Genomic DNA, 27,251 nt, shown 5'->3' with positions numbered 1-27,251 from the left:
AATGTCTGCTTAGTGGAGCATCGGGAGTCGATGGCAGCGTCGCACCTTGACTATTAGCAGAAAGAAAATAAAGGTGAACACGTGGGTGGGGCTTTTTTTAATCAATTATTGTAGAATTTGTAATTTATTTATTTATTTCAAAACAGGGACCGTGCACAATAAGACATTAATCTTTGCAAGATAATAGCCCCATGCATTGTGCCAGGTTGTAGCAACTTGCTATTTGCCACCCTGTAGTCCCTGAATCAGAATCAGAATCAGAATCAGAATCAGAAAGGGGGTTTATTGCCAAGTTTGTTAACACACACAAGGAATTTGTTGTGGTGATTGGTGCAATACAGTAAAAGTAAAAATAAAAATAAAAATATAAAAGCAAACAAGTATATGGAGATAAAATAAGAGATAGAATAAAGTAAAATGTATAAACAGAAATGTACAATATGAGGATTCAAAAGATAGGAATCTTTACAAAAAGTGACGTAGGATGACAGATGACAGATAAAATGTATAAACAGAAATGAACAATATAGACAGAAATGTACAATATGGGGTTTTTAAAGTGTTGGATGTGAGTCTGGGCAGGTTGATGGAAAACTACATACAAATGAGTATAGAAAAAGAAAAAAATAAGTAAAAAAGAGGCAGAACTGGGATCTGTCAGATGTTGGTACCTAAGATTAAAGCTTCATAAATGTACACTTCATAAATGCACACACACTTGTCTTGACAGTAACCAACGCTTGGCAAGATGTGAGAAGGTGTGGGGACTTGTATATGAAATAATGTCGGTTGGCAGAGTATTCCATTGAGTCATTGCAATAATACATGAGAATGATGACTTCCCAAATGCAGTTCTGCGTTGGGATACACGACACTCACCCCTTGAAAAGAGGGTGTAAATATGTAAATGTATAAAAAAGAATAGGAAGGTAAGATTAAAGATTAAAGCAACAGTATTCCCATTTCATGGACTATGGATGTTGAATAAACTATAAATAAATTCGAAGCAATTGTCAAAGTTTAGGCTTCTGATGGGGCTTTTCCAGTCACGCGTTACTTTGAGGAAGGTGTAAAGGCTGATTTATGGTTCCGCGTTACACCGACGCAGAGCGTACGGCGTAGGGCACGCGGCGATGCGCCCGCTTACGCCGTAGGGCTCTGCGTCGATTTAACGCAGAACCATAACTCCGGCTTAAGTTTCCGATGCCAAGCCCGAGCTCCGGGCCAGCCTCTCCTGCTGACATCACCGTCCTCTCCCCGCGTCTCGTCGCCTCCTGCCTGGAGTCCCATCAAGGTCTGAGTGTCCCGCTGTGGCCGAGGGCGATGCATCTTTAAACCACTCACTGTTGAGCAGGGACTCAGGACGCAGCGCAGCTCCGCTCCGCGCCCCGGACACCAGGACGCATCACCATCACAACCAAGACACACAAACAACAACTAAACTAAGAGACTAAAAACAAAAAATGACAGAGGAAAGCAGGGGGAAGCGCAGGAAACAAGCCAACCCGAGGAGGAATCAAGGTAAGAACCCGCGCTGCCGCGCTGCTTGGGGAGTTTGGAGGAGTTTGGGTGAAAGATGCGGCGCGGATGTTGCTGCAGCTTCTCAATGTGGAGTTTGAGGAGAAAGACCGTCGCTTTACTTTACTTTGCTGCACAGGACAGGACGCTCGCATTTACCAAATGTTCTTGTGAGTTTATGGCTTTTGAGAGCTTTTCAGGTCGGGATGATTCCACCTGGACTCATACCTGTGCAGAGCCTTAAAAAAAAAAAAGCAAGGTAGTTACACAAAGAAACCACAAAATTTTACGCGTATTTATTTGTATTCTGTTTTCTTGAAGGAAATCTCACGTGCTTTGTGTTAATTGCACAATTACATAAAATGTATTTTAAACAGTCTGCCATTAAAGATTTAGTTCTGCAAGAAAATAGTTCTTTAAAGCAAAAGATTTTCATGTAGAGACTCTGAGCGTCTTTCTATTAAGTTTGTTAAATTAAAACTTAATAGAACTTTGCTCTCTTATTATTACTATACGGATTATATATCTTTTTTTATCATCTTTTATCATGCTGATGAGTATAATTTTACATTATATATATATATATATATATATATATATATATATATATATATATATATATATATATATATATATATATATATATATATATATATATATATATATATATATATATATATAATATTTAGGCTATTATTCTTTCTTTTAAACATAGGCTCACAGTTTGGCATGTTCAATACGGTTCAAAAAGGAATTATTGGGTAAATAAAATAAAATATGAAGCATAGGGTGGTGAAAGAACTTAAGAATGAGACTTACAAGAATAAGACTTTGTTGAAGTTTTGAGGCAGTAAATAACCAAATCTAGGACACACTGATATTTAAAGAAATATACATGAGTTTTCTTTGTTTTTCTTCATCATGTGATTAAAAGTGGACTAAGGGGCATGTAGGTTATACTTGACACTTAAAAATGCTCAATATTTCCCTTTTTCTTACATGACTAACAACTGCCTAATCAGGTATTAGTGGTAGTTTGAGATAACCTTAAGCTTTAGATGATGTCAGTTATCAGTTTGTGTGAATCTACTTCCTACTTCAATTCTGAGAGAAACTTCTAGGCAGCAAGCTGAATTTAGAGACTTTGTTGCAACTTTGTCCTGCATGCACCAGGCTGCGCCCTGTTAGTTAGTGTGTGGCTCTGAACTCACAAACACGAGCAAGGGTTCGCACACCTGCAGCCTGATGCACATTTAGCATAATATTTGTTCATCCTGCCTTCTCATGAGGGCTGAAAATATATGTTAGAATGAAACCCTACTTCTCTAAACCCCAACTCTGAAATTATCCTCAGCATAATGTTTCTGTAACCCTAAACTTATCCCTTTCTAAATCTCCCTAACGTAATGAATCTCCAGAACTAACAATAAACATATTTCAAATTGTGCAAATAATAAAGAAGTGTGTGGGTGATGCACTGTAATCTATCGATGCAAATGTAGATGCAGCCTTAAATCCGTTAAAAATACAGAAAGGAGTTGGCCAGATTGTTTTCCGTCATCTTGCTATCAGATGTGTACAATCAAGGATTTTCCTCACGGTTCTTTGGAGTTTTATGACAGCCACACCGAACCCTAGCATGTTGTTTTGTGCCTCTAAAGTGACAGGTAACTATTTGCTGTAAGGAGTCAGTTTGCTTGTTTATTAAGTCGCCTGTTAGTGCTTCCTCATTTTATTTAGAAAGGTGTGAAGCTGAGCCGAGTGTCACCAGGGCGAGATCCACTCAGGCTGCTCAGCACCAGCGGGTGCTCATGCGTGTGTGTGTTTGTGTGTGTCTACACACACACACACACACACACATGCACGAACACACTCTCACACACATGCACGCACACACTCTCACCTTTGACTGTCACATAGCAGTTTGTCGACCAACTGCCCCTCCATTTCGCAGATCAACAGCGGCACACAGCCGTGAAAGCCAATCAGCTGAACAGCACTTTAACTGACAGGGACCTGTCACTTATCAGAACAGCCCACAAACACAGTCCAGTTCCTATAAGCCCTGTAGCTACTTCGCAGGAGAGATAAGTATCACCTGCAGCGGACTTCTAGTAAAATTCAAGTCATACCAGAAAAAAGCAAGAAAAAAAAAGCAGAAACTGCTTAAAAGTGTTGAGTAATTTTATTGTATGATTCATGCAATTTTTCATTTATGTGCATGTATATATATATATATATATATATATATATATATATATATATATATATATATATATATATATATATATATATATATATATATATATGAATTAAAAGAATGGATCAGGTTGCTTATTCTCTTTTGCATGAGTTTATCAACACTTTGAGTGATTTTCTCAGATGCGTCTCCTTATAGAGAGCATATATTAGCACATGCATGGACACATGTGAAAAGCTTGTATTCGGGGGGTGTTATAAGGGCGCTGTGTGTGCATCCTCATGTCAGCATTGAAACGAGTATTTTAAAGCTGTGTGCAGGATCTGGAATGTGAGCGGGGAGTTAAAGGTCCTTGATAAAACCAGATGAATTTGGCACAGCCCGACTCAGAAGACAGGGATTGTCAGGGATCTTTTCCAAACCAGAAGAAAGAGGAAAAACATAGGCTGACTTTTTCTTCTCCCTCCAAGGCGCCTATTGATTATGTCTCCGTCTCCCCCAATAAAACCGTCAATGTTCAGCAAACGTAAAGCAATGTGAGGAAATTACAGTTCTTCATTCCTGGTAGATTGGAAACAGCGCTGGCATCCCGAAAGGAAACATACATTTGAAATGATAACTGGTTAACTGGTTGTAATTAACCAATCCCCTTCAGGCCTTTTTCACACAGTTAAACCGGTGACTTCATGGAGTCATTTGGTCACTTAAGTACCTTTTTCCTCACTTTTTTTTCTTTTTTTTTTTATAGCTGCACTTGCACTCTTTTGGGAAAATAAGAAAAAATAAACTATAAAGGCAGATTGTTCTCTGACATTTCATTTCAGTTTTTGTACGAGAGCTCTCACCAAGCAAGCCTTTAATGTGTTCTCTGTGTACTTGGCCTTCAGAATAAGCACCTTGTTGTGCACTAACTGTTCTTTTGATTCCAGTTTTTTGCTCTTTAATCGATTTAATCCTGTGCAAAAGTCACCTCTTGTCACTTAGGCTGATCAAAGTACGAATTACCACCTTTTTATCAAGATACAAACAGAAAAAAACAGTGGTATCATAATATTATCGGTGGAGTAAAATATTGGTCATGGAAAAACCCTCACCGGTCAGTCAAGCCCTAGATTATATGTACGCAAAATAAAACCATGCAGGGTACAGAATAGCCAAAGCCAAAGTCAGTATTTAGTGTGACCTCCCTTAGAACCAAGCCCAGATTTAACTCTTTAAGGAGAGTGTCCCGTACAGATGTTTGCAGTGATGTTCAATCAATTCTGTTTAGGTGTAAGAGAGCCAAGTTTCCCTATTTGCTGTTTCCAAAATGAACATGGATGTCGTTAAAACCTAAATAAAACAAGAATTGGAGTGTCTAAGACCACTTCTGTATTTCTTTTGACTTGTTCTTGCTCTAACCGCTTCTCAAAGTCAGCATCAGATTGACCACAGTGGGGGAACTGATCAAACTTATCGACGTTTTCAATCCGACGTAGTTACCGCGTTACAAGCAGCCCCTCGGTCGCTTATCTGCGCTCCTATGTTTTGTTACTTCATTAAAAACCTCTCCATGTTGTTGAGTGGATGTGCTTTTTTAAGAGAGAGCTCTCCGTCTGTTTCCCTCACTCCCATTCTCGTTTTCTTCTTTTTTCAAGTGCCAATTTATTTCAACTCCTTTTCCCTTTTCTTCTTTCTCCTTCATTGATTTCCAAACCCCAGTCTTTGTATGCAGCTGGGGCCCAGCTGTGTGTCTGTGACTGTGCATGTGCATGCATTCGCATGTGTGTGTGTGTGTGTGTGTGTTTGTGTGGGTTTTTCTGGCACTGTGCTGCTGCAGTGAGCATACCACATTGTACACGAAGGACTCCAGCAACACAAAAAGAGAGGGGGGAAAAAAGAGAAGGAGAGAGTATAGGGTGAAGGCATTGGAACGTTAACGACTGACGCTCTCACACTGTACAGAGCGGGGACGGGGCCTGAGCTTTTTTTTTGGACGCGCTTTAACGGCAGATGTAGCGTTCGCTCGTGGATGAGGGGTGGGTGGGGAAGACCGAGACAGCAACGAGGAGCCCAGGCACCAGGGTTTATTACTGGGGAGTCTTCAAGGGGCTCAGCTCAGGCGTCAGAACCGAGGGGGTGGGAGGGGCAGAAGACGAGAGGAGGGTGACAGAGATGAGGAACTGATGGGGCTGACAGGGCTGAGGGCTGAAGAAAGCGATCCAGCGTGAGAAGACTGGAGGGGCTGAGGGTTATGCGAGGGCAGCAGCGGAGGGGGCAGGATGGGTGACAGAACATGGGATAGTTGAAGTTTCCCTTCTTGTTCTTCACTCATCACAAATTTGTTGCTCTAACCATTGGAAGGCCATGTCCCCACAACAGTCCCGGGGAGTCCCTTGATGGAGTCCCTTGATGGAGTCCCTTGATGGAGTCCCTTGATGGAGTCCCTTGATGGAGTCCCTCTTTGTACTGTCCACATCTTCTTTTAATCATTTCCTGTTCTCATGTTTGAGATGTGGCAGCTAGGCCTGTGTTGAAAAGATCGATTCTCCGTTTTTAAATCGATTCTCATATTAATTCCTAAAAATCGATTCATATGTCTAAAGATCGATTTAAAAAAATATATATATATATATATTTTTTTTTTTTTTTTTTCATCATTACATTACAACTTTTGGTACTTTTTTGTTATGCCCAAAAAAGGAATATTTTGTTGGACACTGGTGCCATGTTTTTGCCTTTAAATATGTTTAAAGGTATGAAAATATTAAAGTTTTCAGTTATAATTGCATAAATTGTCTATATTTCTTTGCTTTTTATACTGTCTTGGGGTTACATTTGCATAAATGTTAAAAACCAAATTCTCATAAATGGGGAAAAAATAAAACCGATTTCATTCGTCTCTGTTTCCTCCCTGGATCTGTTTGATAATTCTGACCCACATGATGTTTCTGAAAGCAGTTCTATCAGCATTCTGGGAGCTGATTGGTCCTTACAGCATCATTAGCTGCAATACTTGCTGTTTAATCTCAATATAATACTAGTAGTAATATCTTGCATAACTACAGTCATATAATTCATGCAACAGCTGAAAAAACAGTTTTAATAACACTAACCCAAATCAATATCGGATCGAATCAAAGCGTGATAATCGATTCTGAATCTTAAGAATCGGAATTGAATCTATTCTTGATATTTGAATCAATCCCCAGCCCTAGTGGCAGCAGTAGGTCCGTTTCTAGCTTCACGTTTCCCGCGCGTGGCTGCCACTATAGCGGTCCCTCTCCAACAGGAATCATTTGTTTTCACAAACATTTGAGTTTGATTCAAACAATCGCACCGGGATCCCTCACGGAGATGAAAGGTCTTGATACATCATTTAAAGTAAAACTTCATATTACACGCCGATGGGACAGCGGGGACCCTTATAGACTTCAGCAGAAACTCACATGCCAACTCTATATCTAAGCTTTACACTTTTAAACTGTAACGATAACACGAGTAACCACGGAGCTCACGGCACGTCTGTTTGTGTAAAAGTTCTCGCCTGTTTTCATGTCACACATTGAAAACCCATTTTCTTGCAGCTTTTTCATTATAAGGCACTTCTCCTTTCTCATCAGAGATATCGTACCTGATAAAAACTAGGTTTGCGTAGAGACAGATGTGTTTCTGCAAACGGGTCCTTTTCGCCATTCCCTCCATATGCAGAGTTATTATTATGTTCTTTGTCATTGCTTTGGCAACACTCCTAGCTATTGAGTCTATTTGCGGATCTCTCTTTGTTGAGGACGGAGCGGGGCTTGTGTGCTTCATATGCTGCACATGGTGGGCAGAAGAAAGAAAGGGGGTTAAAGCCGTCCAGATAGGCAGGCTGACTCGCTGCACACAATTTATAGATATGTGCTGTTTTATCACACCTCAAATTAAATTTGGAAACCCTGCTTCAGCTGTCATGTATTACAAGGGCCAGATGGGTGGCAGAGCGGGAGAGAGGAGATGGAGGGAGAGACAGAGGGAGAGACAGAGCGGGAGAGAGGAGATGGAGGGAGAGACAGAGGGAGAGGCAGAGCGGAGAGAGAGGCCCACTCAGCGGGCCCATGTTTGCCAGCGAAGGGACTGCATGTAACTGCCAGTCGAATGAGGAACCGTTTCATTTGTGGTGTGGATCAGCAACAGTCCGACGAGTACAAGTTTCATCTTTTTATTTATTTTTCTTATTCTGCATCAATCATCTCTGAGGGAGAGAAAACTTCACATCTGCCTCCAAAATGTGAATACATCCGTTTAAAACACATTTTTATTTACTTTCTTTGCATCTCTTTTTTATAATTCCTAATGTTTTTCGTTTTTTGCCCCATCTTATATATTCAAAGTTTATTTAGACGGGACAATGCATATTAATTAACACTACATTAAGCAGTGTAAATACACCGGGTTTAGCAGAAATGCTAGTTTCCACCCTACGGGCAATTTAGAATAATCAATTTACCTAGCATGCATGTTTTTGGACTGTGGGAGGAAGAGTACCCGGAGGAAACCCACGCAAGCACGGGGAGAACATGCAAACTCCACACAGAAAGGTCCTGCTGGGCCTGGGAGTCAAACCGGGAACCTTCTTGCTGTGAGGCAACAGTGCTAACCACTAAGCCACTGTGCTGCCTCGGTCTTAGCCCGTTTTTTAACTTTTAATTTAATTTCAAAGTTAAATCAACCACTTTTTCTCATGTACATGGCCAATTGAATTTATAGTACAGCTGTATCAGATGACTAATAATCAATTAAAATGTTTAACTGGGCGTTGCATGCACTTTCTCATGGCAAAAAAAAAGGAACAGTTGACAAGTATGAATTAGTTTATGGTCTATGTAGTTTAATAAAACAGCATTATTATATCAACCTCTCAAAAACATTGAAACCACCTGCTTGATGATGGTTAGTTTCTCCTGGTACCACGAAAGCAGCTCTGACCTGCCGAGGGCTGGATGCAGGACCTTGTGGGCCGTCCTGGAGTCCTGATTTCATTCAGACAACCAGGCCCTTAAATCCATATGACCTTATAGATCGCTGGAGTGGTTTCTCGTCCTGCGGTGTGCTCTGTGAAAGCCGCCGCCGCTGCTGCAGGGAGGGTCAATTCCACGTGGGAATGTTCTCCACGCTGTTCAAATGTGTCCACAACAAAACCAGGAGACAAGTTTCCCCCCGCAGAACATTGAACTGAGATGCAGTGGTCAATTATTACAAGCGATTTACTTCACCTACTTATCATTTTATTGTTCTAGCTAAATAGCGTTTTTAACATAATGTAATCAGCAGAATCACGATCAGTAAGCGGTTGCAGAGAGCATGTTCAATTTTGTACCTTCTGTGGATATGCATTGCTTATTAAGCTTTAAGGCATTATTAATAATGCATAAAATACTTTGTAAATAGTAAAAATATTTACTACAAGAGAGTTAAGACTTCAAACTGCTAGCTTTGCGTATTCTGTTTCTATAAAAAAGGATCACATGCATGATTTATAGCTCCAGATGGTATTTTTTTCCCCCCTCATGAAGCAAAAATATACCCATACTTCATTTTAATTTGTTTAATTATCCACAATTGTCCAATACAACCTTGCATACTGAAGAGACGGCCTCCAAGGAAGGAAGAGGGTGTCAAAATCCTGCAGAGGATTTTTTTTTAAACTGTAAAGCTAAACTGGACTTGCTCAGCTCATTAAAAGGGCAGGCTGTTCCGTTTTGACCCGTTTAGTCCACCATCGTAAGTTCTATCTGCAAACTTCTCAGGTGAGAGAAGAGTAATCCTTGGACTGATAAGGCGTGAGGTGGGAGAGAGGGAGACTCCTCCTCTCGCTCCCCGTCCTCCTGTACCTGCGATCACCTGCAGCACCTTCATCTGACCTGCACGTTACTACACACACTGAAAGAGATCATGTACACACTCGCGGTTGCACGGTCGGGAGTAAACTAGGGATGGGCGGTATGGACTAAAAAATGTATCACGATCATTTCTGGCATTTATCCCGATAACGAAAAAAATGACGATAAAAAAATACCAATTCAACTCCACCTTTTAACTATAAATCTATCACCACATTCAGTCTTTGGAGCCCCCAAAACACTGCTCGCTCTTTCTTTCTTTCTTTCTTTCTTTCTTTCTTTCTTTCTTTCTTTCTTTCTTTCTTTCTTTCTTTCTTTCTTTCTTTCTTTCTTTCTTTCTTTCTTTCTTTCTTTCTTTCTTTCTTTCTTTCTTTCTTTCTTTCTTTCTTTCTTTCAGGCTCATATCTTTCTTTCTTTCTTTCTTTCTTTCTGGCTCATTTCTTTCTTTCTTTCTTTCTTTCTTTCTTTCTTTCTTTCTTTCTTTCTTTCTTTCTTTCTTTCTTTCTTTCTTTCTTTCTTTCTTTCTTTCTTTCTTTCTTTCTTTCAGGCTCATTTATTTCGTTCTTTCTTTCATTCTTTCTTTCTTTCTTTCTTTCTGGCTCATTTCCTTCCTTCCTTCCTTCCCTCCTTCCTTCCTTCCTTCCTTCCTTCCTTCCTTCCTTCCTTCCTTCCTTCCTTCCTTCCTTCCTTCCTTCCTTCCTTCCTTCCTTCCTTCCTTCCTTCCTTCCTTCCTTCCTTCCTTCCTTCCTTCCTTCCTTCCTTCCTTCCTTCCCTCACACCTACGTTGTGCGTGGATTTAACACAGAACCATAAATCAGTTTTACACAAAAACTTCATCAAGGGGAATTTATCATTTTTACCGTGAGATGACAAATTCTTACCGTGAGGAATTTTTTTGACGGTTTATCGTGAACGGTAAAATATCACCCATTCCTAGAGTAAACACATGCCATCATGGACAGAACAGCCATCCATCCATTGTTCTATCCCGTCTTCTTCTTATTCAGGGATCAGAAAGGCAGAAGTGCAGCCTGGACAGGTCGGGGGAAACACGTCTCTGATATTTTCAGTCCCACCTGTAACAGTTCAGGCTTTAAACAAAAAAATCCCAATCAAGTTAACTCCCTTTATACTCGTGCCTTGTGTTTCTTTGACTATCAAGTTCTCATTTAAGCCCATTTCCGCTTTGTATCAAACGCTTTCAGAAGGAGCGAACGAATCGCTTCTGCAGATGTTTTCTCACGGATTTATTGACTTATTCATTCAATCAGTGACACAGTGCATATCTGATTAAAACGCACTACATATTAACATGGCAACAACAAAAAGAAAGAGTTTCTTCTCTTTTTTTTTGGTTAAATGGGCTCTTTATAGTTGCAGTTTGTCTTAAATGAACTGTTTTGCAGCCTGTTCATTACATCCAACGTGCTTTTTGCCACAAATGAATCTTTAGCTCATAATTAATCCTTATCGTATGTAAAGAACCGGCTCCATATGTCAGAAGTATTTCTTGCTAGAAAGGAAGCGGCGCAGTGTGCACTGGTCCACTCTGTCGTTTATCAGCACGTAGCAATTTTGAAGATAGCCTTATCAGCGTTAAAGAATTTCTTTTGGTCCATGACAGGTTTTTGGTATTGCAAAACGGAGAAAGGTTTGTAATTAGAAAGGTCAGTCATGAAATAAAGATGACTAAACAAGGGGGGGAAACATTTTAAAAATGGTACCGGGTGAATGTCCTTTTCCTTTTTTTCCTTTGTGGCTGTGTTTTTTAAGATTGGGAAACATTACAGTTGTGATTACCAGCTATGAGGTAGCCGGGCTGCGTAGCAGAGGGGGGTTAGCGTTAGCTGAAAGGTAGGTAGGTGTAAATGTGTCTAGGCCTCGTATGGTGGGTAGTAACGAGTTACATTTACTCCGTTACATTTACTTTAGTAAGTTTTTGGAAATTTTGTACTTTTAGGAGTAGTTTTGAATCACTATACTTTTTACTTTTACTTGAGTAGATTTGTGAAGAAGTAACTGTTACTCTTACTTATCCGCTACATTAGGCTACATTGAGCTGTTACTTTTCTTTCATCCCTTTTATCCGCGTATGCGTCAATCTCATGACATCACTGAGTGATTCTTTGCGAAAAATGTTTGTTTTTGCATGTTTTGTCACATTTACACAGACTCAAACACACACAGAGTTTCTATGAGTTCATGGTCTTGTTCTAGTTCTGCCTGGTTAAAAAAGAAAAGTACAAAGGCTTGAAATGTTGTGCTACTTGTGCTTAATTTATTTTTTTATTCTGTTATTCTTTTAATTTATTATTTATTAAAAGTACTAAGTTATTTTTTTTATTAATTTTAATTTATTTTATTATTTTATTGATTTAATTTCCCTGAAGATGATTATTTTGTACTTTTGTCTGTTTGAATGGTTGTGTTAAAAAAAATAAATCCTTCCTTCCATCCTCCCTTCCTTATTTTCTCCCTTCCTTCCTTCCTTCCTTCCTTCCTTCCTTCCTTCCTTCCTTCCTTCCTTCCTTCCTTCCTTCCTTCCTTCCTTCCTTCCTTCCTTCCTTCCTTCCTTCCTTCCTTCCTTCCTTCCTTATTTTCTCCCTTCCTTCCTTCCTTCCTTCCTTCCTTCCTTCCTTCTTTCTTTCCTTCCTTCCTTCCTTCCTTCCTTCCTTCCTTCCTTCCTTCCTTCCTTCCTTCCTTCCTTCCTTCCTTCCTTCCTTCCTTCCTTCCTTCCTTCCTTCCTTCTTCCCTTCCTCTTTTCTCCCTTCCTTTTCTCCCATCCTCCCTTCCTTATTTTCTCCCTTCCTTCCTTCCTTCCTTCCTTCCTTCCTTCCTTCCTTCCTTCCTTCCTTCCTTCCTTCCTTCCTTCCTTCCTTCCTTCCTTCCTTCCTTCCATCCTTCTTTCTTTCCTTCTTTTCATTCTTCCTTCCTTCCTTCCTTCCTTCCTTCCTTCCTTCCTTCCTTCCTTCCTTCTTCCCTTCCTCTTTTCTCCCTTCCTTATTTTCTCCCTTCCTTATTTTCTCCCTTCCTTCCTTCCTTCCTTCCTTCCTTCCTTCCTTCCTTCCTTCCTTCCTTCCTTCCTTCCTTCCTTCCTTCCTTCCTTCCTTCCTTCCTTCCTTCCTTCCTTCCTTCCTTCCATAAATCCGGCTTTACACAAAAACGTCATCAAGGGGAATTTATCGTTTTTACCGTGAGATGACAAATTCTTATCGTGGGGAATTGTTTTGGACGGTTTATCGTGAACGGTAAAATATCACCCATTCCTAATTTCTTCTCACATCCACTCTTTTTTTCTACAATCATTTGTATCCCTTCCTTCTCTTCTCTGCCTCTCTCTTTCCATGTATCCATCATCTGCTCCTCCCAGCCCGGACTCCCTCTCGGCCCCGTACGGTCGCCGTGGTGCCCCCCCGGCCCCCCCGCCTCGCTCCTAGAGCGCCTCCCCTGTCCCACTGACACCACACGCTGCTCCCATCCCCCGAAAACCACTTCAAACAGTCAGCGCCATCAAAGACCACAGTCAGTCAGGCAGGCAGTCCGCCAGCCAGCCAGTAAGGCAGCCAGTCAGCCAGCCCTTCTGCTTCGACTTAAAATTACTGTCGTCCCAGTCGCAAGGCTGCTTTCCTCTTCTGATACACATCAAAGATCCTCTTAAACTCCCCAACTTAGCTTTTTAAACGTTTTTCTTGTTGAGTCTTTTTTTAATGTACATTATTTCACCGGTCGAGGCTTTACACTCCTTCTTTTCTCTCCGCCTCCCTTTCTTCTTTGCCATCACTTTCTTTTCCCTCCAACATGGTTCGTAATGACATGCAAACACTTTCTCATGTAGCTCTGACTCCGTCTTTGCGTTTTTTTTCTCCATAGCTTTAATTGCTTTCTTTCTTTCTTTTTTTTTTTTTTTGGACGGCATTAGTTTTGGGTTTCACATGCACAGTGGTGGACAGTAACGGAGTAAATTTACTTGAGTACTGTACTTAAGTACATATCCAGAGGATTTGTACTTTACTTTAGTATTAGATTTCTTTGGTACTTATTACTCTTACTTGTACGACGGAGTATTAGGGCCAAACAAAAAAAGGAAATTACGAGAATAAAGTCATAATGTAATGAGAATAAAGTCGTAAAATTACGAGAATAAAGTCATAATATTACGAGAATAAAGTCGTAAAATTACGAGAATAAAGTCATAATATTACGAGAATAAAGTCGTAAAATTACGAGAATAAAGTCATAATATTACGAGAATAAAGACGTAAAATTACGAGAATAAAGTCATAATATTACGAGAATAAAGTCGTAATATATTATAAATATATAAATATAACTTCACAAGATGCTCAATATTCCTCATTTTAACACAGGGAGAAGAAGCTCTTCTTAGAGTTCTCATAAATTATATTCTCATAATATTACGACTTTATTCTCGCAACATTACGACTTTATTCTCGTAATGTTACGACTTTATTCTCGTAATGTTACGACTTTATTCTCGTAATTTTACGACTTTATTCTCGTAATATTACGACTTTATTCTATTACGACTTTATTCTCGCAACATTACGACTTTATTCTCGTAATTTTACGACTTTATTCTCATTATATTATGACTTTATTCTCGTAATTTCCAATTTTTTTTGTCTTAGTTTGGCCCTAATACTCCGTCGTATACTTGAATACATTTTCAAAATATTTTTACTTTTACTCAAGTAAATTTCTAGGAAGGCTGAAAAGTACTAGTTACTTTCAGGTCTGCTCTTTCCACAGACATTTATTTTCAAATGTTTATTGTGTCTGCCGAAGCAGAACTACCTCTCTGCTTTCAACAACTCAACATCGAATTCTCAGAAACAAGTTAAAAGATCCTTAAATTAATTTAGAAAAAATATAGTAATTTACTGATGTGGAAAATAAGAAATTTACTCTTACTCTTACTTTGACTTAAAGTAAATTTAAAAGCATTTACTTTTGGATACTTAAGTACCTTTAAAAGCAAGTACTTTTCTACTCTTACTCGAGTAATATTTTGACTCAGTTACTTTTACTAAATTTTGACCACTAGTCAAAATTTAAAAAAGTACTAAAAAGTACTAAAGAGTTAAAAAGTACTCTTACTCAAGTACTGGGGTCGCGTACTCTGTCCACCTCTGCACATGCACTACAGTAGAGTCACACACAAAACACGCACAAATGTGCAAGTGCACACTCATAGAGGGATGTGTGTGATTAATGTGCACTACAGCTCATCTTCTAAATGAGGACTGTCTTTAACCACAACGTATCGATACCCTGTGTTCTTCTTCTTCTTTTCTTTTTTTTTTTCTCTGGCTGCATGAAATTATGGGTGCATTCAAGGACTGAATAAGTGACAAAAGAAAAAAGCAGGGAGATAGACAGGACAGAACGGAGGGAGAGTGGATGGGGTGTGAAGGCATGCGGGGTACGCTCGCGAGGAGAGAGCCAGGAGATGAAACCAGACTGACACATCTTTCTCTGTGTTTCAAAGACTTCGAGGTCACATGTGGTCACCCAAAATGTTTCAGTGTGTCATGTCTCTGGTTCAGGGGGCTGTAATGTCAGCGTGGGCCAGACGATGGCGCCACATCTGTATCTTAGTCATGCAGGAACTGCACGCGTGGTCTTACAGGCTGTGTCTAATAGGGAAAAATGCATTATTATAAAACCCAAATGAGTGTTTGATGGTATTACTACATTTCAATTCTCTCTTTACTGTTTCATATTCAGTGCTTGGATTATAGGCTTAGTCCCATTACAGGAACAGAAAGGAAGATTAATGTATTTCTGTGGACACATGTAGTTTACTGCTTTTGTGTGGTCTTGCTTTGGACTTTCATATCTTTAATGTCTCTGAAAAAGAATACATTTTGGGCTGCACTTGTCCCTTTTAAGTACCGTGCATCACTTTGAAACACCTCTCTTATGCCAAAGTTTGAAATAGACAAAGCCAGTGGGATACCAGACATATTTGTTTCAACCCTCAAAACAGATCTGTAGTGAGTAAGCTAAAGTCAGAGCACAAAGTGCACCAACCAAAATCCCACATTGCTTAACAGTTAAGCTCAAAGTGGAGTTTTATTTAGCATGTTCCCCTATTAAAAAACTTCAGAAAAACCTTTGTACCCTGTCAGGGAATGTTTTAATATTCAAAAAGGAGCCACTATTGTGTGGTTTGTTACACCAGTGTACAAAATAAAGAGCCACATCAGAAGGCTTGGAACGGTCCCTGAGCATTTTCATGTGTAAGAGAAAAAAAAAAAAGAAAAAGAAAAAAGAGAAGAGAAGACAAATTTGGAGGGGGAGAGAGGGGTATTTATAGAGTGGTGTGAGAGTCTCTGCAATGACAGGAGCCTAATGAAGTGGAGTTTTGGGTTTTGATTCACAATGTGGTGAGTGCATGGGTCCCTCCGTGACCGTTACTGCATTCCAGCAGCGATCCCTCGGCACACGGAAACCAGCGCGGGGCGACGGGGCACAGGAGGAGACGCAGGGCGAACTCGAAATAACGCGCTCCTCTAACCGAGCTAACCTTTTCTCACAAACACTGGTCTCGCTTCCATCCATGCAGCAGATGCTCACGGGGCAAACGCTGACAGTGACACTGTGCTTTACTCACACAGTGTCACTGAGGAAGAAAGAGGAAGAAACCACTTTAGGTTTCTTCCTCTTGTTGTATAGAAATCATGAATACAGATGACAGATTTATGATTATTTGATCTAAATTACACATTAACCAAAAGGAATATTGTAATGCCAAGTTTTGCTGCACTTTTACAACATTTCGATGTTCAATGAAAAGCAATTCACATCATTTTTGTTTTCAATATTTCTGTGGAGATTCATTTATCCAGGTAGAAAAGTTCTTCTAAAAAGGATTTTATTTTAAAAACACTGGACTTAAAACACACTTAAAAACACAAGACGTTTCGGTGTTCATCCAAACACCTCCTGTGGACCAAACAACTGATGAAGGTGTTTGGATGAACACCGAAACGTCTTGTGTTTTTAAGTGTGTTTTAAGTCCAGTGTTTTTAAAATAAAATCCTTTTTAGAAGATGTTTTCAATATTGTTAAAACATTTAAAATAAAAACAATTATACTGACATGAAATACACAAAGTAGACTGAGGGCGGTTTTTCTCTGGTAGTAAGACACACACACACACACACACACACACACACACACACACACACACACACACACACACACACACACACACACACACACACACACACACACACACACACACACACACAGAGTGTGTGTGAGTAGTTTTTCACTCAGCAGTTGTGAGTCACTTACTGACACAGTAAATGACTCAGATTGAACAATTCTGCATGACATCGTAGGGAAGTCCAGGACCTTGCTGGTACTAGCGTATTTGAATTTTAGACTTAAGTGAATAGAAAGTTATTTTCTGAGTGAGAGTTTACTCTAGCTGTGCAGCGGGGAGACGTTGACAGCGGATGCAATCACGAGCTGTAAGTCACGATTATTGTGCTGAATGTTGTAACTGTTACAGTTTTTGACACTTTTGTCAAATATGTACTTTTTCTACCATCAAATTCAAGAATGTGCACACTTGAAGATTATATATGCATAGATTTATATGTACACCTCTATTTATATATAAGTTATACACTTTTCTAGCGCCAGAAACCTGAATTTCTTTTCATCATCTTGATATGTGAGCTGATCCCAAAGTGCTCAAGAGACACAAGTGTAGAAAAACCCACGTGGATTTTGCTTTGAGGGGAAAGGAGATTGTCAGTCATGGTGACATTTCTTTCATTTCTATGTGATGAAGCTGCGGTGGCCAACAGGACAGGTAAACATGCTGGCAAACTTGCAGCCAGCAGCATACAGGAAACCACTAAAGGAGGAAGACCAACAACCACAAAGCCTTTTTTGCACACCTCTTCACTCACACCTTGCCTCAATTTGCGAAAAAACAAAAAGCGCTTGCATCATTTTTTCTTAATGCAAGTTGACTATTCTGTTTTCAGCTATTTGTCACACTAGTATCAGATCAGGGAGTCCTTGTCTTGTCGGAGCAGCGCCCATCTTTGCCTCTCAGTGGCAACAAACTTCTCACAGCAGCAGCAGCGTTGTGGAGCAGCCGTGCACCGGACGCCTAATTCGGTTCAATTTCCTTTTTTCTTTTTCCATTTTTATTCAATTTGAAGCATTCGCAGGAAACAGACTGGGAGACAGACGAACACGTGTAAGATGAGACGCTCATCCGTTTGAAGCGCTGTGGTTTGTTTGGGGTTATCTGTGTCACCTACAGAAGTGATACTGGAGCTTAAACCAGCCCACGCTAGAAGTTAAAAAGATATGACATTATCTGTTATCAAAGATAAAAGCTCATTTTAATGACACATGTATTCTGTCTCCCTTGAAACTGAAGTTTTTGTAGTTGCGTCAGCAGCACGTACATGCACCTTTGTGGTGGGATTACTGGTCTAGAGCCGGAGGTATTTGGACCCCTTTTCCTGTCGATGTTTATTCTTGCTACTTTTTTTCGCTTTCATTTGCTAAAAATGCAGACGACTGAATGTTTATCTTTAATGCTCTGTTATGACTGCCCAGAAAAAATGAATTAAGCCTTTTTAAAGGTTGCAATAATCACTAGGGTCAATACTTTACCATATTTAAAGTTGATATTTGCTTCAGATGTATAGAGGAAGAAAAAGAAACCGTTTAAGGTTAATTTGGAAAGGTAATATACGTTCTTAACCTCTCGGCTTCAGCGTCAGGTGGATACGACTTCCCTGTGCCATTTACAGCAATTAACCACCTCGTGTGCATGTTTGTTCTGCGTTTAACTTCATTTTCTGCCGTTTTAATCTGCCAGACTTTGAAGGTTACACTAGGGCTGGTTTTGACTAAGCACTGGCGGTTCTCCGGTCGGTGCATCGATGTGCCTTGAAGACGCACAAAAACAGATCAGTAGAGCTGATATCAGTCGATTTTTTTTTCTTCAAATGCCTCGGCCCTCTCGGTTGCAGCCAGTGCAGCTGAACAGCGGCGGCTCGGCGGCAATGTCGCAGTCTCTCTGGGGGCCGTACTTTGATTTGACAAACATCCTCTGAATTTGCACATATATGAAACTAACGCCAGCGCATTCACACTCAAAGTGTAACTTGTTGACAAATCAACTTTGTGAGTAACAGTTGCTTTCAGAGGCTTTGAAGCCAATAAAATGCTAAAAGGGGTTCCTTTTTAGTGTCACAAGGGCCCTAATTGAAGAAAAATCCTGAGAAAGCCACGCTTGAACAAAGGCAAAATTGTTTCAATGCTGCAGTCTTTGTTGTCGCCGTCTAATGCGCAGACTCGTGTCGCTGTACGACACCCCTTTGTCCTTGCAGAACTTGAATCGGTATGAAGCAATTAGCTTGCTTTTCAACTATTCGGCTGATTGCTTTGTGTGCCTTTCAAAGGTCAAATCCCCCCCCAATCCCCCAGTCCCACCCCCACCTTCTCCCCATTGCTGCACATCTAAGTAAACTGTGGTGTAGCTCTCTTTCTGACAGGGTGGGGTTCACTAATGGTCGCGACATCTAAAAGGCGCAGAGCCATGACTTCACTGCTTTGGCATTGTGCGGGTTTCCACTTTGCTATCTCCGACACCAGTGTAGAGTTTCTTGGAGTGTTTCTTTGTGCATATACATGCACACGCATGCAAACATGCGCACTGTTGTGTACTTTCCTTTGTTGTATCCGGATGCATTGTGCTGTTTTGTAGGGCGATAATAAGCTGGGTTTTTTGCACCCCGTTTTGCCCACAAGTCATGCTTGTTTGTTTATCTGCATTTCCCCGTACCCCCAGCCATTGTTCTGTATGTATGTATATGCGCGCTTTGCGTTTGAGGGAATTTCCCTCCGTAACATGTTTTTCACAGTCAGAGGATTTGTTTCAGGGCCAGTTTGACACCGGTGCTCACTTTTTTCTTTCTCATTTTTCTTCGAATCTCTCATTCCACTACCGATCTTTCTTTCTTTCCTCCACCAGCAAGGCCTCTCTTTCAGATCAGAGTTTTTCTCCCTCTTTCGTGCCCTTGGTGTTTTTGTTTGCGCACCGTGCAGCTTTCCTTGTGCACTGGTGTTTGTACATCTCTGTCGCCTCCTTTCTGTAACATCCACCACAATGTCATGTACCAAATACACTGCAAGAATGCAGAATCACAGACTGCACTCTGCGCGACATCTTTGCATCTGTTCCTCACATTAATAGAGACTTTGCTCCAGTGTCAGACTTTCAGTGTTTTGTGAATGTGTGTGTGTGTGTGTGTGTGTGTGTGTGTGTGTGTGTGTGTGTGTGTGTGTGTGTGTGTGTGTGTGTGTGTGTGTGTGTGTGTCTTACTACCAGAGAAAAACCGCCCTCAGTCTACTTTGTGTATTTCATGTCAGTATAATTGTTTTTATTTTAAATGTTTTAACAATATTGAAAACATCTTCTAAAAAGGATTTTATTTTAAAAACACTAGACTTAAAACACACTTAAAACACACTTAAAAACACAAGATGTTTCGGTGTTCATCCAAACACCTTCATCAGTTGTTTGGTCCACAGGAGGTGTTTGGATGAACACCGAAACGTCTTGTGTTTTTAAGTGTGTTTTAAGTATGTTTTAAGTCCAGTGTTTTTAAAATAAAATCCTTATTAGAAGAACTTTTCTACCTAGATAAATGAATCTCCACAGAAATATTGAAAACAAAAATTATGTGAATTGCTTTTCATTGAACATCGAAATGTTGTAAAAGTGCAGCAAAACTTGGCATTTACAATATTCCTTTTGGTTAATGTGTAATTTAGATCAAATAATCATCAATCTGTCATCTGTATTCATGATTTCTATACAACAAGAGGAAGAAACCTAAAAAAAGAATGTATTTACAAAGCAGAAAATTCAGAATGGCCTCTTCTCCACTGTCTATTTTACTCAAATTTATTTGCATCATCAAACACTTAATAGAACCCATTGCTTTCTATTACTAGTGCACATGCAGATTGATCTGAGACAGCACATGCGCATCGGCGGGATGCTTTTACAGCGAGCGTTAAAGCAGGTAAAACCAAACCAGGGTTGGTTGGCAAGCCCTCTCTTGAAATCAGCCATCAGACTGAAAGTGTGAGTGAGTCGCTGCTAAGATGAAGGCGATCAGGTGGGAGGTGTTTGTTCTTAGCTGCGGTCCTGCTCTGACTCATTGTACCAATGCCAGAATGAACTTCAGCGCAGTCAACGGGAAAAATGTTTAAATGACATGTTTAGATTTCAACAATATATTTAAAGAGAGGGGACTGCTGTTGACACGAGTACGCTCTGCGGAGGAAAATGGATCCGTCTCGCCTCTGAACTCCTGTCTTAGGTACCGTAAAGAGACGTTTGGCTCATCTTCCTGCTCTTGTTTTTACTTTAGCATGTGGGCGTCGTCAGTGACCCTCATAAGGTAATTTATAGAGTTCCAAATAGCTTGTGTGTGTGTGTTTTTTTTATGTTTTTACATTTGTGCAATCCTCACAGTTTTGCCAACATAAAGAAAACAAAAGTTTAGTTTTTTAAGAGCCAATACAGGGATTAGAAAAAGTATATTCTCCTACTTTTTAACTGTGTGATGGAGTTTTTTAGAAATGTGTGTATGTTCAGTTGAATCTTTGCTTTCATCTGACACTTTTACTGACACTTGTTGTGTCACATGTTACTTTAATGTTCCAAGTTCATCACCTGCTACTGTCGTGTTACGTCAAAAACGCTGCAAAACACTGAGCTGATTATTCAAGGGAGGAAAAATTATTTTCCATTTTTTTGGAACTTTTAACTGCAATTTAATCCAAATTCAAAACAATTGTGCTAAACGTGATATTTTTTTTAATTGAAATCCGGGTCATATTGAAGGTCAAATTAATAGCTGTCAGATCAGATTAAAACGATTTGAACGCTCCTTTTTTCCCCAGCACATTTTAACAGACGTTACCCAAAATTCAGATGCAAATTCCCAAATTAAAGGATTCTCACAGTTTAAAGAGAAAGTACAAAACAATTCATCTTTATTTGGGTGTTACCAAAATGCGTCAACCTCCTATTTGCTTGAGATATTATTGTTTTTGCAGTTTTGGTTCTTATTATCTCATGCGAGGCCTCTAACTCCATCGTATATTATTGTTAATACTACAACACCACGGTTTTTGCCTTTGATGTAGCACTGTTTCATTTAAAAAATAAGCAGAACTGGAATAGTTATATTGTGCGGTAAATTGGGGGCTCTCCTTGTTTGTTGCCATTTAAAACCCAAAGAAACAAACAAGGTAATTCCAAGGTAATTATTGCATGCTTACCCCTTTAGCCACATAATTACTGGGCCAATACCAGATCACATGTGTGCATCGTAAAATGAAGTGCAGCTTAGCGTTTTGCTCAGGAGTAGATGCCCTCTGGTATATAAACAGCGCTGAATTAGACCAGCGCTGGATCTGCCTTCTGCACACACAAACGGCTGCAGAGTTTTCCTTCCTTGTGGCTCGTGTTTTAATGTGGTTGTGTAATCCGTCTTTATGTGTCCCACACGTTTGCTCATGAAGTAATTTGGGCACGATCCATCTGTTTTTCAGGACGTTAATATAAATATTCAAAGGACTCGCGAACAGGCCATCAGGCTCGGCAGAGAAAAAAGGATTACGTTCAGCATTTCTGACCAAGATTTTAAACAAAAAATGAAAAAAAAGCTGCAGATTGGTTATTTGTAGGAATGCAGGCCGTCAGGCAGGAAACAGATTAAAATATTGCTTTAATGTTTCACCTGTTTCAAGCGGTTGTTGTCAAACTATCAACCCCCTTCCCCCCTTGAGCAAAGAGAGATCGTCAATGTCAAGCATGATGCAGCACAGTCCGTTTATTACTGTCTGGATATGAGTCACGATCTTCCCACGCACACTACAGTGCATGCACAACAGCAGCACGCCCGTGCTGTATTCAACAGGTCTCTAAAAACTCTCGCACATGGAATGGCTTCATCATTCTTAAGCCCCTCTGTACCTTTACAGACATCCTTCGCTTTCAGGAAATCCAAGAACTTTTGGGGTTGGTCAAAACACTAAGCTTTTCTACTTAAAAAAAAAAAGAAAAAAGAAATGCATAAAGGATACCATCACTATCCAAATAAATAAATCAGTGGAGCGGATAATGAAAGCCATCCTTTGTGCTTTTTAATGATTGCACATGTCGACTCAGTGTCACTCACTGTCATAGGGGAGCAAATTAGAGCCAATCTGATGCTAATCTGGACCAGATTTCCCTTATTTTTGTCCAAGCGGTGTGTCCCGTCATTTGAGCTCACAAGGCGACTTTGACATCACATAACATCGTTGGTGTGCCTGAAGTAACTGTCCTTTAACGATGAATCCCCCCCCACCTCATTCAGAACGGGTCCTTCTTCAGCATGTTCGTACGGATGTTACAACCAAAAACGTAATAACGGCCAATAACGTAATAACTGCCAATAACGTAATAATTTTGGCCATTTCAAATGTAATAAAGCCAATAGTGTAATAATGTGCCAATAATGTAATAAAACTTTTGAGTCAATAACGTAATAACTTTTTGCCGATAATGTAATAAGGCATTACTTTATTGGCTGGATATTACGTTATTGGCCTGGTATTAAAAAAAACCTTTCAAAATGTAATAACTGGTGCCGATAATGTAATAACACATAAATATGACTCTTGGAAATAAAGTTTTTTTTTGCAGTTTTTGTTGGCTCAAAAGTTTTATTTAGCCAATAGTGTAATAAAACTTTTGAGCCAACAAAAACCTTTATTTCCAACAGTCATATTTATGTGTTATGACATTATCGGCACCAGTTATTACATTTTGAAAGGTTTTTTTAATACCAGGCCAATAACGTAATAACCAGCCAATAAAGTAATGCCTTATTACATTATCGGCAAAAAGTTATTACGTTATTGACTCAAAAGTTTTATTACATTATTGGCACATTATTACACTATTGGCTTTAGGGCTGTTCGATTTTGCCCAAAAATAAAATCTCAATTTTTTTCTCTCAAAAGCCGATTTTCGATTACGATTATTTTGTGAATTGACAAAAGGCAAAGAAATTATTTCAAATATATTTTTTGAAATATATTATTATTATAATATTTTTATTGAACATTTGCCCCATTGGGCTTTAAGTGCAAACTTTGCTCTTATTAAACCAAAAATGAATGAATAAAGTGCAAAACTCTGTAAAATAAGTTGAAAAAAAGTTTTAAAAAATATAATAAAATATAAAGTTTTATCTCTGAAAAAAAAAATCAGCAAATCAGCACTTGCAAACATACAGTAAGTTATATTTCCAATTAAATAAAACAAGACATTTTCTAATTAAACTAAAATGGGTCTTTGCATGCTAAATAATAATGCAACCCATGAAGGAGGCAGAGGTGTGTAATGTCACTCATTAGTTTTTTGCAAGGAACACGAGCCGGTCTACCGGTGGCATGTTACAACGCCCCCTCCTACACTAGAGAGCCTCTCCAATGGGGCACTTGTCACAGGTATTGAGAGGTATTTCCATCAATCATTAATTGGGTATCAATCATTAATATGTGTGCAGACAAGGTAAAAAAAAAAAAAAAAAAAAAGTGAAAAATCGATTTTACGATTTTCACGTTTTAACATCGTTCTAATTACATAATCGCGATTATGATTTAAAATCGATTAATCGAACAGCCCTAATTGGCTTTATTATATTTGAAATGGCCAAAATTATTACGTTATTGGCCGTTATTACGTTTTTGGTTGTAACATACGGAGCATGAAACGCGCGATGGTTGACTGGCCTCGGGTGAATCAGAAGTTTACACGAGTGTGTTTTCCACAGCGATGAAGCAGGGACGGGGCAAGCGTCTGATACAAACAGATACATACGTGGGAGTTACATTTTGTCATTATCAGTGGAATAATTTCTCATGTTGACTCACGAAAACACTTTTGGTGTTTGTGTTTGTGGGCTGCCCCCATGTTGCACCAGGACCCCTCTTGCTTTCTCACTACCAGACTGAGTGTGTGCGTTTGCTCGTCTTTGAGATGTAAAGTTATCACCGTGGATTTTGTCACTTTTGAGCCGTGGGCTGTGCGGATTGGTTTCCACATCAATTAATGTGTCGGCGAGCCAGTGACCGCGCTCTTGGAGCTCCCCAAGTATATACTTAAGAAAAACGAAGAACTCTTTCAAGAGAGTGACTTTTGTTTTGACATTTTGATGAATAAACTATATTTGTGTTTTGGAAAATGTAACGAGCTGTGAAACCTTATTTTCTGTCTGATCTAATGAAAATAAAAAAAATAGGCACCCTCTCAAGGCTAAGGAGAATAATAAGAAGCACAGCTATATCATGTTGCCGCTTTATTCAAACAACATACCAATCATAAACCTTATTTTCACAAAAAAACAGCAAAAAAAACCCAGAAAGAGGATATATATCCCACCGTGTGTTGGCCAGCCCTTGCCTCCCCCCGTCACAATGGTTTGGCGTTCTCCGGTGACACATTTCAGAGATTCTGTTTGTGTTCTTTAAATGGTCATTACTTGGTTGTGATTAGATATTGCCAATCAGCGAGAAGAAAGCAGAGCTTCCTCAGAAAAAGCTTTGGAAATAAGAGCCTGCAGCTAAAATCCCAGGCATGTGTTTGTGATTGTCATTTATTGTCTCTGCCATGGGAAACAGTAATGCGCCTTTTCAGTGTTGCGTGTTTAGTGAGCCTGAATATGGAGCGGATTTCTTTTTTTTTTTTTTTTATCATTATTATGAAACCTTTTGTTTTTCTAGTGCTGTATTATACAGTACCTGCTGCATTAAAATAATATATTCCAGGCATGATTGATGACTTTTTTTTTTGTATATTTTGATGACATATTTGAAACTGATTATAAGTAAAAGTGAAAACACACAAAAAAAATATTTGACAAAGGGATAACATAATTACAGTGATTAACACTGCGATGAAAGCAAGCTGTGTTTGTCAGGCAGCTGTCTGAACATGTGTGGACCCTGTGTTTTCTTTTTTTATAAATCATAATTTAATATATGTATTTTACATATCTATTCAAAGAGAAAATGTCCTTTTATTGGAAGCTGTTCAGAAACCTCTTGCGCTTGAACTATTCATATCAAAGCATACATAACCCTATGAAATATCGTACGATGAGAAACACATTTTAATTCTACTTTCAAATGAAACAAAAAAAAAAAGTGCTGTGATGCAAATAAATCGCCAAATGAAAGAAAGTAAGATTACAGTGGTCGCTTTATACTTAAAACAACATGTGAGATTTATTTGTAGAATTCACAAAATATTTTTGAATATCTGCTTGTGTTTTTCCCTGCTCGGTTTCAGTTCCTTGTTTTCTGTTGGTTTTTTTATTTCTTTTTTAATTGCGTTGCATAGCTCTCTGCACTGAATGCTGCTTGAGCTGATAAGTAACACATGGATTCGGAGTTATGGTAAATATGTTTATATATATGTATTTGATGATTTGGACCACACAAAATAATATATCCCAGCCTTTTTTTTTTTTTTTTTTCAGAAAGGTTAAAGACACATGTTCATGATTGTGTTTTAAATGGAAAACAACATATGAAAAACATTTGAAGAATGTTGAAAAAGCTCTTTTTTCCTTAGCTTTTCTGTCGCACCCTCAGCTTTAAATCTTTTTTTATTTTCAATCTCGCAGTGGAAGTTGAGCAAGTGAGTTCCCTGGCATCGGAGGAGGAGGATGAGGTGGGTTTGTGGAGCCTGGAGCCCCCGGACTGCCAGGAGAGCCTGGATAAGACGAGCTTGACCCCTAGCGAGGGCACGGAGGAGCCCGGCAGCCCGGCTCACCCCGCGCGGGCCACGCCGCCGCACAGCCTCAGTCCTGGCAGCAGGAACTGCTGGGCCCAGCTGGAGTCGGAGGCCAAGGCCGAGGACAACGCCACCTACACGTGCACCGACAGGGAGGGAGACCAGGAACCTCTGAGGATGTACTGTAAGTTATAATTAAGAAAACGAAGACACGGCTCAGACACGAGCATGGCATATGCTTGTAAAATGATTCATACATATACATATGTGTGTGTGTGTGTGTATGTGTGTGTGTGTGTGGTTGCTAGTTCTAACATTCCTGTGTATGTAAACAAGTTTGTAGTTTTTTTCTTTTCTTTTTTTTTCAATATGTTTTTATTTCACAAAAGAAAGGCAATCAGAAACATCCTAAATGACAGTAGATCTTACAATTTTCTTTTGTGCACACATGCCAAATCTCGCCTACAATCCCCCCCAAATAAAAAACAAAAAAACATACATACATATTATCAATAATATGACAATAATATGTGCAATAATATAAGATGTGCAATATCTGCCAATCTGCCAGTCTACCTCACAACACTCCACCTGCTGTTTTTGCACTGTTTCTTTCTCAACCAACTGTATATACTGTTCATATTTCTGTGATTATTATACATATTTTATATATATTTTTTGTATTTTTTATATATTTTTTATTTCTGACTTTTTAGTCTTTTTACCCCTCCCCTGCATGTGTGTGCTAAGTGTACTGCTGACAACAAAATAAGTTTCCCCACTGAGGGAGAAAATAAAG

The 27,251-nt window shown here is 39.4% G+C and overlaps 1 protein-coding gene across 1 annotated transcript in view; it reads left to right on the top strand.

Annotated features, from left to right (window-relative positions):
* Nucleotides 1–1,463: 1,463 nt before the first annotated feature.
* Nucleotides 1,464–27,251, top strand: part of LOC133449271 (zinc finger E-box-binding homeobox 2-like) — a 45,230-nt gene continuing 19,442 nt past the window's right edge. The window contains exons 1-2 of the mRNA XM_061728405.1: nucleotides 1,464–1,521; nucleotides 26,343–26,636. Of these exons, the coding sequence (XP_061584389.1) occupies nucleotides 1,464–1,521; nucleotides 26,343–26,636 (352 nt within the window). The remainder of the gene's footprint in view (nucleotides 1,522–26,342; nucleotides 26,637–27,251) is intronic.

Source organism: Cololabis saira, chromosome 8, assembly GCF_033807715.1.
Source record: "Cololabis saira isolate AMF1-May2022 chromosome 8, fColSai1.1, whole genome shotgun sequence".
Taxonomy (NCBI): Eukaryota; Metazoa; Chordata; class Actinopteri; order Beloniformes; family Belonidae; genus Cololabis; species Cololabis saira.
This window is presented reverse-complemented; position numbering and strand designations above follow the sequence as displayed.